Below are 11,843 nucleotides of genomic sequence, written 5' to 3'. Positions count from 1 at the left end.
TTTTTTTTAAATTACCGATGTAATTTCTTACGACGTTTTGGAATGAATTTAAATTTTCTTCCAAAAAAGAAAAAAAAATGAATCCTGCGATACTTTGTCCTGTGACGGTAATTTCATCGTGCAAATACTATCTTTACATTATTTCACGAATCAAATTTTATATTGAAATATCTTTCATCGTCTCATGTCACTATCCGTCGAAAAAGGTTGTATTCATTTTGTTGGTTTTCACTTTTCACAATAGTTTTAAAAAATAAAAATTAAAAAAAAAATCATACACAAAACTAATTTGCATATTGCGATTTCAACTTATAAATTAGAAGTGCGACACCTTCACTATTTCCAGAATCTCCCCCACGCTTTTCTGTCTGGGCCGGTAAGACGACCTCAAAACAAACGCCACTCCGCCCCAAGAGTGATCTCCGCGGGTTATGTAGCACGAGAAGATCATTTCAGGTTAGATCGCATCTACGAGAAGCAACTTGATGGCGTAAAAACCCCTGATTTTCTTGAATTTTTTTTGGAACTGTTTGTGCTTCTTGTGGGAATTTCAGGATTTGGGTTTTTATTGTTATCTGAGCTGTTCTTGATTGCTGATCATCAGATGTCTGGCAGATTAGTATGCATGATTTTGTCTTGTAATATTGTTCTGGTGGATATGTTTTTTTTTTCTTTTTTCCTCTTGGGCAGTTCAGATTCTAAGTTATGCTTTGAATTAATTACCAAAATCGATCGTTTTGATAATGGTTTTATTGGTTACTCTACTGGTAATTTATACATGTTTGGTCGGTTCGGATCTTCTGTTTATGTGTATATGTGGATTGCACTTGCCAATTGAAACAGCGTGAGATTCAATAAGAAATGTGTTTTTGGAAATGAGAATGGGGTCATCTTTCGAAAGGGAGATGTGGGTTGTTTGTAGTATCTGGAAACTTAACTTCTTTTCTTTGTGTCAAGCATCTGCTTTGGTTTGGGTCTTTTTCAGATTCTGTGCTGTGTGAAAAAATTTGTTGGAACAAGGCAGACTTTGATAGTTCAAGGAGTTAGAGATGGTCCTTGTACTAGCGTTGGGTGATTTGCACATACCACACCGGGCGCTTGATCTGCCTGCAAAGTTCAAATCCATGCTCGTTCCAGGAAAGATCCAACATGTAATTTGCACGGGGAACTTATGTAGCAAAGTAAGTATATCTACCATGGCTTGATTAGTTTTCTTGATTCATTGTGATCTATGCTTAGTTTTATGGGTTCTAACCCTGTTGTAGGTAAATGTTCTGAGTAGTGTTCTTTGGTATGGCTTTTCAAAGTAGCTTGATCATTTTGCACGGAATATATAATGCTAGAATCGACTTATGAAAATATAGAACTGAAAATAAAGCCGGCTCTGTTAAATGAGGAAATAGTTAGCATTTTTATGTATGGTAACTGAGATTTGCATATTTGTATATTGTGAACCAGAAATTATAGCTTATAAGCACTTTTTTGTGTGGTTTTAAATTACATTTAGGTGCGGTTGAAGTTTTTCTCATATTTGGTGTCAATATTCTTTTAGAATTTTGTTTCCTAAAAATTTAATTTGACTCAATGGGCAAGCAATATACATAGGATGATATGACTGTTTTGTCCATCGTGGGGTCTGTTCAAATAATGTACTCCGCATTCAGGGGAACACGGAGAATGGAAAAAAAAGTTAAATGGAAAGCCTCATACATAAGATGAACAATAGAATTTGTAAGTCACTTGAGCTCTTAAAACTCTAAAAGATTGAGAATGTCGTCTGAGCGCAAGTGTAACTAAGATATATATATATATATATATATATATATACATCGCTTGTTCCCTATATGAGATGGTCTTTTTATTTTATTTATTTTCTTTTTTCAAATGTCGTCTGAGCGCAAGTGTAACTAAGATATATATATATATATATATATATCGCTTGTTCCCTATATGAGATGGTCTTTTTATTTTATTTATTTTCTTTTTTCCTTCTTTTTTGGGGGGTGGGGGTTTGGTTTGTTTAGCAGTTTCATTTGCTTAAATGTGCTAAGCACTTATTGGTTACATGAGAATTAATTTCATCATTTTTTCGTTTGATGAGAGATCTAACATCTGCTGTTGATTATGTTGAGTTACGTGTACATGTTGGAAGCAAATGTGAGTTGTTACTTCTTCATAATTTGGTGCTATTATCTTTTCTTATGTCTTGGAGTCTAGTATTAATAAAACTTGAAAACCTACTGTATGTGGTAGCATTTTTTGTCTCCCAAGAAAAGCGAGGAAAATATTTCATACGAAATGAGTGAGTTGATGTAGCAATATGTATGACACGGTTCAGCATTATCAGCACTCGTGCAGACTTAGAATATTATTATGTTGGTCTGTTTTTTAGAGTTCTATATTTCTCCAGTTTTTTCTTCTTGTTGTATCTGCGTAATCTGCACTGACCTTGGGTAACTTTCACCGTATATGAAGATACATCATATATAACTGTTTTTACAGGAGGTTCATGACTACTTGAAAACTGTTTGTCCAGACTTACACATCACTCGAGGAGAATATGATGAGGATCCACGTTATCCTGAGAACAAAACCTTGACCATTGGCCAATTTAAGCTTGGTGTATGCCATGGTCATCAGGTGTGATTCTCATCCTTTATTGTGATGTCACACGCTCCACTTCTCTCAAAGATTATACTCTTTAGACCTACAGAAATTGATTATTGGTCTTTTCAAACTAAGAGTTCTTCCAAACTCTTTACTTTTTATTGTCTTCATATGTTAAGGCTAAAACTGGGTCAAATTTTTACCAACTGATCGGTATTTTAGCATGCTATGCATGAAATCCTCGATTTTAAAACTATTTAAGATCAACGTCATTTTTTTTTCTGACAGAATAGGGTTCAAAGTTCTTGATTCCAATACAATCTTATTGGAGTCATAAAACAGAAACTCCATAAAGCATGGTCTATTGTTGAAAGATTTCCCCGAGCATCTATAAAAGCTTATTTCTCATGTAAATTTCTTGAAGGTTATTCCATGGGGGGACCTCGATTCACTGGCTATGCTCCAAAGGCAACTGGATGTAGACATCCTTGTAACCGGCCACACACACCAGTTCACAGCTTACAAGCATGAGGCAGGAGTGGTTATAAATCCGGGATCTGCTACTGGCGCCTTCAGCAGCATCACTTATGATGTGAACCCGAGCTTTGTTCTCATGGACATTGATGGTCTGCGTGTTGTGGTGTACGTTTATGAGCTTATCGATGGAGAGGTGAAGGTTGACAAAATCGATTTCAAGAAGACAGCAGCTTAAACAGTTCGCCGAATGTGTTATATCCATGGATATTGTTCTCTTTAGCTATAAACAGCGACTGAAATCAACTAACTGCATCTGTAATGCATTGTTTTCGTTGTTTTGATGGTGGTTATATACTTGTGGACGACACTGGTTGATATTTGAGGATGATGGTTGAATTGAATTCACTTGACCATGAGTTTGATGTTTTGCAGCATTATGTGTACACACAATAAATTTTAATTTTGCTTTATTTCACTTGGAAGAAATACTAATTTTAAGGATCACTTGGAAGTATTTTCTTATTCCAATAAAAATTAATATTAGCATTTTAATTCTATTTTTCTTAAATTACAAAATACTCCCAGACTAATCATCCAAATCAATCCACAACATGATGGCAAAATATAAAAAACACCCACCAAAAGTATTGCCTAAGCTAGTGCATTCCCATTCCCAATTCTAATCTTTATTTCTTTCTTCTTTTTTTTTATTTAAATTTTTTAATCATTTCCTACTTTACCTTAAATTCAATTTTGTATTATTTCTCGAAATATTCTATGATGATACAATAAATACAACCAAAACTACTACAATATGATAGTATCTTTCAAACACCAGTTTTGTTTCTGCCAATTCATCAACAAATCAAGCAGTTCATGCTTTAACCAGAGTGTGTAACCTTGTAAGATTTCCAGCTACAACTTGATATTCAATAAAGCTCTTGTATTTTCAATCAAAGATAAAATGGAAATCCCTCTTTATTTTGTTAACCAAAACAGAAGAAAGAGTCTTCAATAGTCAATACAAAATACTATCAAAATAAACAACACCATTCTCAGGCTAGAAAAATGAAATAAACATAAAAACAGAGTCCCATGACTCAAAATTTTCTATCTAATGTGCAGTAAACCTATACACCATAACATGCCTATACTTCTCCCCTGGATTCACAATCTGTGAAGGGAAATTGGGATGATTCACAGAATCAGGGAACCCTTGAGTCTCCAGGCAAAAAGCCGCATATTTCTTGTACAGAGCACCGTTTTTGCCGACGGTATCCGGTAGCATGTTGCTGGTATAGAACTGAACTCCGGGCTTATCAGTCCACAGCTCCATCTTCCTCCCTGATTTCTCGTCGTAGACCGAGGCCGCCTTCGTGAAATGCTTCCCTCCACCAGTCACGTCCAGGACGTAGTTGATGTCATACCCATCAGGCAGCTCACTGAACTTGCTACCTATCGTCCGGGGCTCGAGAAAGTCGTAGGGTGTGTCTTTCACAGGAGTGATTTTGCCTGTGGGGATGAGTTTTTCGTCCACAGGGGTAATGCTGGAGGCGTAGAGCTTGATGATGTGCGATAGTATGTCGCCGCTGTCGTGGCCGGCGAGGTTCCAGTAAGTGTGGGAAGCAAGATTGACTGGTGTGGCCTTGTTCAGGGGCCTTGCCTGCATCTTGATGCCCAGCTTGTTTCTCCCTATGAGCATGTAGGTCACCATCACGGACAGATCTCCGGGGAATCCTGTTTTCGCAAGAGTACATGATCATCAAGACGAGAATATTCGCTCTGTTTCAACGAAAAACAAGTTATAACTGATAATAAGGATGCAACTGACTGCTGTTACCTTGTTCACCATCGTGGCTATCGTAGGTGAGTGTAAGGTGGCTATGCTTCACATGCTCGTACACGGTCCACACAACATCGCTAAATCCTCTAGTCCCACCTACATGTATACATGTATGTATATCTCAATCGAATGGCGGAATTTTATATACCCTTTTCAAGGGAGGAATTATATGATCTATAAATCATCTTACCATGGAGTGTGTTTCCATGATCATTGGCAGGCAATTGGTAGACTTTACCATCCAAAGTGAATTGAGCACCTCCGATACGGTTCGCCACACGGCCAACAAGAGCCCCGAAATAAGTCGAATCATTCTAAAAAAAACAAAAAACTTTGCAATTTATTCAATCCAAACGCAAATATTATAGCCAATAATAATCTGAAGACAAAAACTTTACTTGTTACAAATATTCCTGACTCATTATACTATTCCAGTGTACGGATGCATGATAAACATACTTATCGTATTCTATCGATGATTAATAATGATCTTATGAATCTGTATCCGAGTTTTTGTATATGAAAAAGGGAAGAATTTGGTGTGAATTGATGATTTTACATTATGAAAGAATCGAATATTAGGGGTCTATTTCATGACATAGGAAAAATCAAAACTTCCATGTTTCGATGCGTCTCCGAATACTCATCATTTCAATTCATTGGTAGTCTACACTTGAAGATACGAGAAACAGTACGTATATACTAACCTTGTATCCATCAATTGACTCAAATCCCAGAACAATATCATCAAGTTTCCCTGAAAATTAAATAAAAATGATTCCACAAATTAATTTTTTTTTTTAAAAAACAAGAAATTATATATTTGTTTATATAAAAAACATTCTTCCATGCAAAATAACAAATCTTGTCACTCACCATGACGATCAGGCACTATAACAGACAGAACAGTGGCACCATAATTGGTGATTTTCACTGAAAAATGGCCTTTTTTCAACTCATAAACCCCTATTTCTTCATCACCTTTGCACACATTTCCAAGTGCAAAACCCAAAATCAACACAAAGAAACAACACAATGCTTTATCCATATTTGTTTATTTATTCAAGAAGATTTTGTTTTACAGAAATAATATAAATGTAAGATTTAATGTAATCTTCTGGTCCTTGCAATATATATAGGAAGAGAAGATGGGATGATTAGCAAATAGATTAGGATGGATCAGAAAAGATTTGCGGTGCTTTAAATGCATAATATAATTCTGTTGGGATATTCAGATTTGGATAAGTGATTTTTTGTAGATAAGAGAGAGAGATTAACATCTATCGAAATAAAAATTAATTATGGGCGTGAAATTAATTAAGTAGATAATGGAGAAAGTTATGCCTTGGAATAAGAATGACCATTTATGAGTAAACCATGCATTTATGGTAAAAATGATGGTATTGAGATGTGCATTAGGTAAGTGTTGGATAAATTTAAAGTTTTCTTCAGTGCGTTGATTTTATTAAACAAATTTCTTATTCAACTTAAAAAATGTCACATATTAAAAAAATATTAGTTTTATGTTAAAATTATTAAGTTTAATTCTATATATATAGATCCTGCTAACTTGTCTCATAAAAAACATTCCTTTAAATATATCATTATGTTATATGCTATGATGAGTAAAACACATTTCATGTAGTGTTGATTGGAGGAAATATTGCATGTATGGAGGCTTTTTTCCTATGGGCTATTATTGATTTGGACACATGGAAAATGCACCGTCGATATTGGGGGAAGAGGAAAAACGAAAAGTTGAACAAATAGAATTATAAAAATTTATTATAGAATGCTCATTCTTTTTTTATCTACCTTTTTATTTCCTTGTTGCTTTACTTTTTTAATGTGGTGTTAGGCATTCTTTATTGGGAAATTTCACATTGCATGTGCACATACATTTATAGATGCCACGATATTAAATATTTTGTGGTACATTTTTCCCCCTCCTAATTTGGGTACCAAAATACGAAATAGAAAATGAAATGCCATATCAGATATTTATTATCTTTATTATTTTATAAAACTTGAGCCACCTTTAAAAATCATTTTGGTATGTTTTGATTACATCAAAATATATTTACTATTTAACCCTTGGTAGTTATTTAAAATTTTATATATTTACATTGAAAAAAAAGGGTAAAAATAGATGAAAAACAAAAACGAAAAAAAAAACTACCTTGCATTTTGAGAACTGCATTCTGCCACATTATTAATAACTGCACCCACTTCACCTATGTTGAAGAAAACTGCAATCAAGCCCCTAAGAGAGTGTCCAAGTTGGTGGAGTAGGTGAACTCTTGACCAGAGGTCACGAGTTCGATTCCCCCTACCAACACCTTTTTGGACTAACCTGTCACACAGGGCATGCCTAGCTAATGTGGTTTACCTGACTAACGTAGTTTGTAGGCTATTGCGTTAGTTCGGGGGTTTACCCAGTGTGCATCGAAGGTAGCGACTGCGGGTTTCCACGTCACAAAAAAAAAAAAAAAACTGCAATCAATTTGGTTTATGTCATATTGACCACACATATAGCGTGTGCACATTTTCTAGTTTATATAAACTTTTAGAAGGCGGTTTTAATTGATTCCTTTAGGTTTCAAAAAAAATAATTTAATTCCTTTAAAATATATAGCTCGAAATTTCCTTTTCTGCTATGTTGGTTCGTAATATTTGTTGACATTTTATATTTGGGGACTAGGTGATTCATATATATATATACACATATATATATATATATATAATAAAAAATAATTCTTCTAGCATAAAAAAACAATATATTTTCATACACCGGATCAAATAAAAGATCCATTGGAAAAAATTGACCCACGAGTAAGAATTTTTATGTCATTTAATAATATGATATGGTTGTTCATAAAGATGATTCCATTAAATATGTACAATATACGCGTATTTAGCTAAAAAAAATTAATTGACTCCATCTATCAACCATTGGCACCGAATAAATTAAATTTTAAAAATAATTCGATGAAACACTATTTATATCAAAATTATAATATTTCCCATATTTAATTTTCAAAAAAAAAAGTTCCCATATTTATTATTATTATTATTATTATTATTATTAATTTTTTTTTGACAGTATTATTATTATTATTATTATTTAAAACAAAAGAGCTGGAAAACTCAAACTTAAGGTGCTTAGCCGGGAAAAAGGGAGGAAAACGCCGATGTTTTTACCAAAATTGAGAAATAATCCCTACTCTATTCTAAGTTAAATCTTTCAAAATAAAAAAAATTACAATACATTATTGACATGGAAAAAATAAATAAATACTAGTGGCTTTTACACGCAACAGTTAACGTATATTTTATCTAAATTTTTGTTATTTTCAGATTTTTTTATTAGGAGTGATAAACTATCCAAAAATATATAAATATAAAATTTATTTTTAAAATATAGATAAAGATAAAATTGAAGGTTTATTTTTATAAAAAAATCAGATAAATAAATAAAACTCAATAAAGTGTAAGGGTGTCAAAACTCAACCAAATCCGTCAACCCGACACGACCCAAAAAATATCAGGTTAGGGTTGGAGGTTTTGGGTTTGGGTCGAATCGGGTTGACCCAAAAGCTAACCCGAAAAAATTAATGGGGTTTGGGTTGGGGTCAACCCGGGTTGATCCGAAATGACCCGAAACTTTTAATTATTATTATTTTTATATAAAATTAAGATAGAATTATTATATTTGATATAATATATTTTCTTCATTTAATGTTTATTTTGTACCATTTTTATTTTTTAAAATATTTTTTTATTTTTTGTAATAAGTATACTTTAAATTTTCTATAACTAAAAGTTTAAATTTAAATTATATATAATTTTAGATTTTTTATGTGTTTTAAATTAAATATTATTATTATTATTATTGTGTGTTTTGAATTTTTATTTAATAATTTTGTTAAAAAAATAAAAAAAAATCGGGTTTGGTTTCGGGTTGGTCGGGTTTGGTTTCGGGTTGATTATTTTCGGGTTCGGGTTGAAAAATTTTTTAGAATTATTTTCGTGAACCTAACCCGAACCCACCCAACCCACCCGAATTGACACCCCTAATAAAATGATTTAATGCAATGATTAGGTTTTGTGCAACCTGTTAGCTAGCGTTGAAATTGCAAGTTTTAATAATTTATTATAAATTGTGATGGGAAGAGGGTGCAGACTGTGCAGTACCCGTCTGAGAGCACCTCCAACCCAACACTATTTTGGCGTATTGGGTTTCTTCTCCAACCTAGCGCTATTTCTAGCGCTAGGTTGGCGTAGTGCAACACTGTTGCAATAGCGTAGGCCTTTTGTTTCTTTTTTTTTTTTTAAAAAAAAATAATCTGATTTGTTTTTCTTTTATTTTATACCTTTTTTTATTTCTATGTTTTTATCATTACAATTTATTTGTTGTAATTATTAATTATAAGATATTTTGATTTAAAATTTGAATAATCTTATCATATTTTTAATAAATGTATAATTAATTTTTTTAAATAAAATTTTTAATAGATAACCACCTTACTTAATTATTATTTTTATAATACAATATTAATTAATAAATATATAAATTATTGTATTTATAAATATTTTATGAAATAAATTAGATAAAAAAATTATTTGGTAATAAATAAGTAAATTTAAGACGTGAATTATATTATTAGTTGAATAAAATAATAAAAGTTTAATTTCATAATTACGAATGTTATATGTAATTGTTTTTAATATTATTTTTTATGTGTAATGAATTTTAATAATAATTTTAATTCTCTAAATTATGTAACTTTAATTTAATTAATTAACATCGAATATAAAAATAAAATTTTGAGGAAAAAAAATAAGATTACAAACACTAAATTTATTGAAAATCAAAGATAATGATACAAAATGAAATAAACAAACATAACAAAACATTAAATTTTCGAAAATCACAATACAATACAGCATAAAATAAAATAAACTAACCAACACTTAAAATCAAAGATAACGATACAACATAAACTTAAACAAGATAATAAACAACAAATTATTAAAAATCACACCACAATAAAACAAAATACATGGGATGACAATCATTAATGAAACTTTAAAAAGGCGGTAAGCTGGATCCGGATCCTCCAATGTCTCCAAAATATTTTCCATAGTTCAGACTATCACGGGCACGTTTCCTTTCTTCCCTCTCATTCAAAATTCTTGATTGTTCGGCCCGAAAGTTTTCACGCAAAGATCGATCTTGAATAGAGTTGAGATCTATTACTAAAATTTTGTTTTCTTCTTGAAGCCGGGTCAGATCCAACATTTGTCGATTTTGTTCTATTTTTTTTTTCATTTTGTTCCCATTTTCGTTCAGTTTGCTGCATCCGTTTCAGTTGTAATTCATTGTTTTGTTCACGATAAGCATTTCCATGTTGGATAATCTCAAGAATTTTTTCTTGTCCTAATTTCATTGATTCAATTGTTTGTGACATATATTCATCTTTTTTTTTTTTTTCAATTTGGATTTTTTCACTCCAAATGGTCGCTGTGATGAACTACCACCACTATTTTCATCACTTAAGTTAATCTCAAATGGTGATAATCCAGGGGACGCTGATTTGGGAGAATCTGTTGCTTGTGTGTCTGATTGTGGAGATTCGAAAAATTCAATACCTCTTTGAATTGGTGTACGTGACGGGATAGGTGAAGCTGTAAATTTCTCCATATCTTTCATAATAGTCCATACATAATCAAACTTAAAACCTTTCTTGAATTTAGCATCATGTTTCATTAACTCTTTTGCACGGATAATCTGTAAGTAAAATTAAAGTAAAGATAAATATAATAAAGTAATTATAGTAATATATAAGTGTAGAAATGCCATGACACAAAACTCACAATATCCATTTCTGAAGCATCGCTTGGATGTAGTAGTTCAACTTGTTGGATGCAGGCTCTTAATTTACTAATTGCCGACAATATTAACCACATACGAGATTGCACAGATCTTTTGTTACGAACTTCTGTAATTTCGGGTGCTCTGGAATTTTTGTAGCTTTGCTCTACACGATCCCAGAATTGATTCGCGATTGGTTTATGCCTATGATAGGATCTTGAGAAATGTCAAGATAAACATGACAAATGTGTATATCTTCTTGAAATGAATAAGAAGCAGATCGTGCATTCGTAGCCATTGAAAGTAAAATATGTTGGGAGATAAGAATTGGAAATGGTGATTCGAAAATAAATTAGGTCGTATGAATTTATTGAAGCTAGATGATATGAAGTTGATGGTTGTGATTGAATGTAATCTAATCAGACGGTGTATAAATCAGATCAGATTTCCAAAATATAAGATAAAGATCCTATAGTTTCTATCTACATGAAATCTAATCCGACGGTTAATATATATGATCAGATTTTTTGGATATAGGATAAAGATATATAAATAAATATTTTTTTTTAAAATTTATATATAATTATATTATAAATTTATTGCTACACGTATTGTTGTGTACATTATTATATAATATTAAATAATTATATTATAAGTTTTTAATAATATTATAATATAAAGCATACATTAAAAAAATATTTTTATATATATAAACAAATGGAAACACATTATTGTGGCATTGGTACCCATGCAACATTGACAACTTCAATGTACTCTGACAATGTAAATAATTTATTGGCTGTAAGATAAAGATCACACGGTTCCGATTAAATGAAATCTAATCTGACGGTGTATTAATTGGAATGGATTATTAATGTAGATAATGTTAATAGCTTTAGTTTTGCTATATATGTAAATCATACGAAAAGTTGGATGTCATACGTACCAATTTTCAACTATCAATATACAATATGAATTTTCAAAATTTTCATTTTTTTTCATTCAGCATCATCCAGTTCATCTGATGAATTTGATTCACAT

At 31.7% G+C, this 11,843-nt stretch overlaps 2 protein-coding genes across 2 annotated transcripts; one reads left to right on the top strand and one right to left on the bottom strand.

The window, feature by feature from the left end:
* The first annotated feature begins 325 nt into the window (after window positions 1-325).
* Window positions 326-3,515, top strand: LOC140864600 (vacuolar protein sorting-associated protein 29). Its single transcript, XM_073268879.1, has 4 exons — window positions 326-456; window positions 986-1,181; window positions 2,503-2,640; window positions 3,032-3,515. The coding sequence occupies exons 2-4, from the start codon at window positions 1,050-1,052 to the stop codon at window positions 3,317-3,319; spliced, it is 558 nt and encodes a 185-aa protein (XP_073124980.1). The 5' UTR covers window positions 326-456; window positions 986-1,049; the 3' UTR covers window positions 3,320-3,515.
* A 529-nt stretch (window positions 3,516-4,044) lies between these two features.
* Window positions 4,045-6,066, bottom strand: LOC140865714 (uncharacterized). Its single transcript, XM_073270440.1, has 5 exons — window positions 5,804-6,066; window positions 5,635-5,684; window positions 5,118-5,241; window positions 4,925-5,023; window positions 4,045-4,821 (listed from the first exon to the last, which is right to left on the bottom strand). The coding sequence occupies exons 1-5, from the start codon at window positions 5,973-5,975 to the stop codon at window positions 4,199-4,201; spliced, it is 1,068 nt and encodes a 355-aa protein (XP_073126541.1). The 5' UTR covers window positions 5,976-6,066; the 3' UTR covers window positions 4,045-4,198.
* Window positions 6,067-11,843: the final 5,777 nt, after the last annotated feature.

This window comes from Henckelia pumila, chromosome 4, assembly GCF_033568475.1.
Source record: "Henckelia pumila isolate YLH828 chromosome 4, ASM3356847v2, whole genome shotgun sequence".
In the NCBI taxonomy this organism is placed as follows: Eukaryota; Viridiplantae; Streptophyta; class Magnoliopsida; order Lamiales; family Gesneriaceae; genus Henckelia; species Henckelia pumila.
This window is presented reverse-complemented; position numbering and strand designations above follow the sequence as displayed.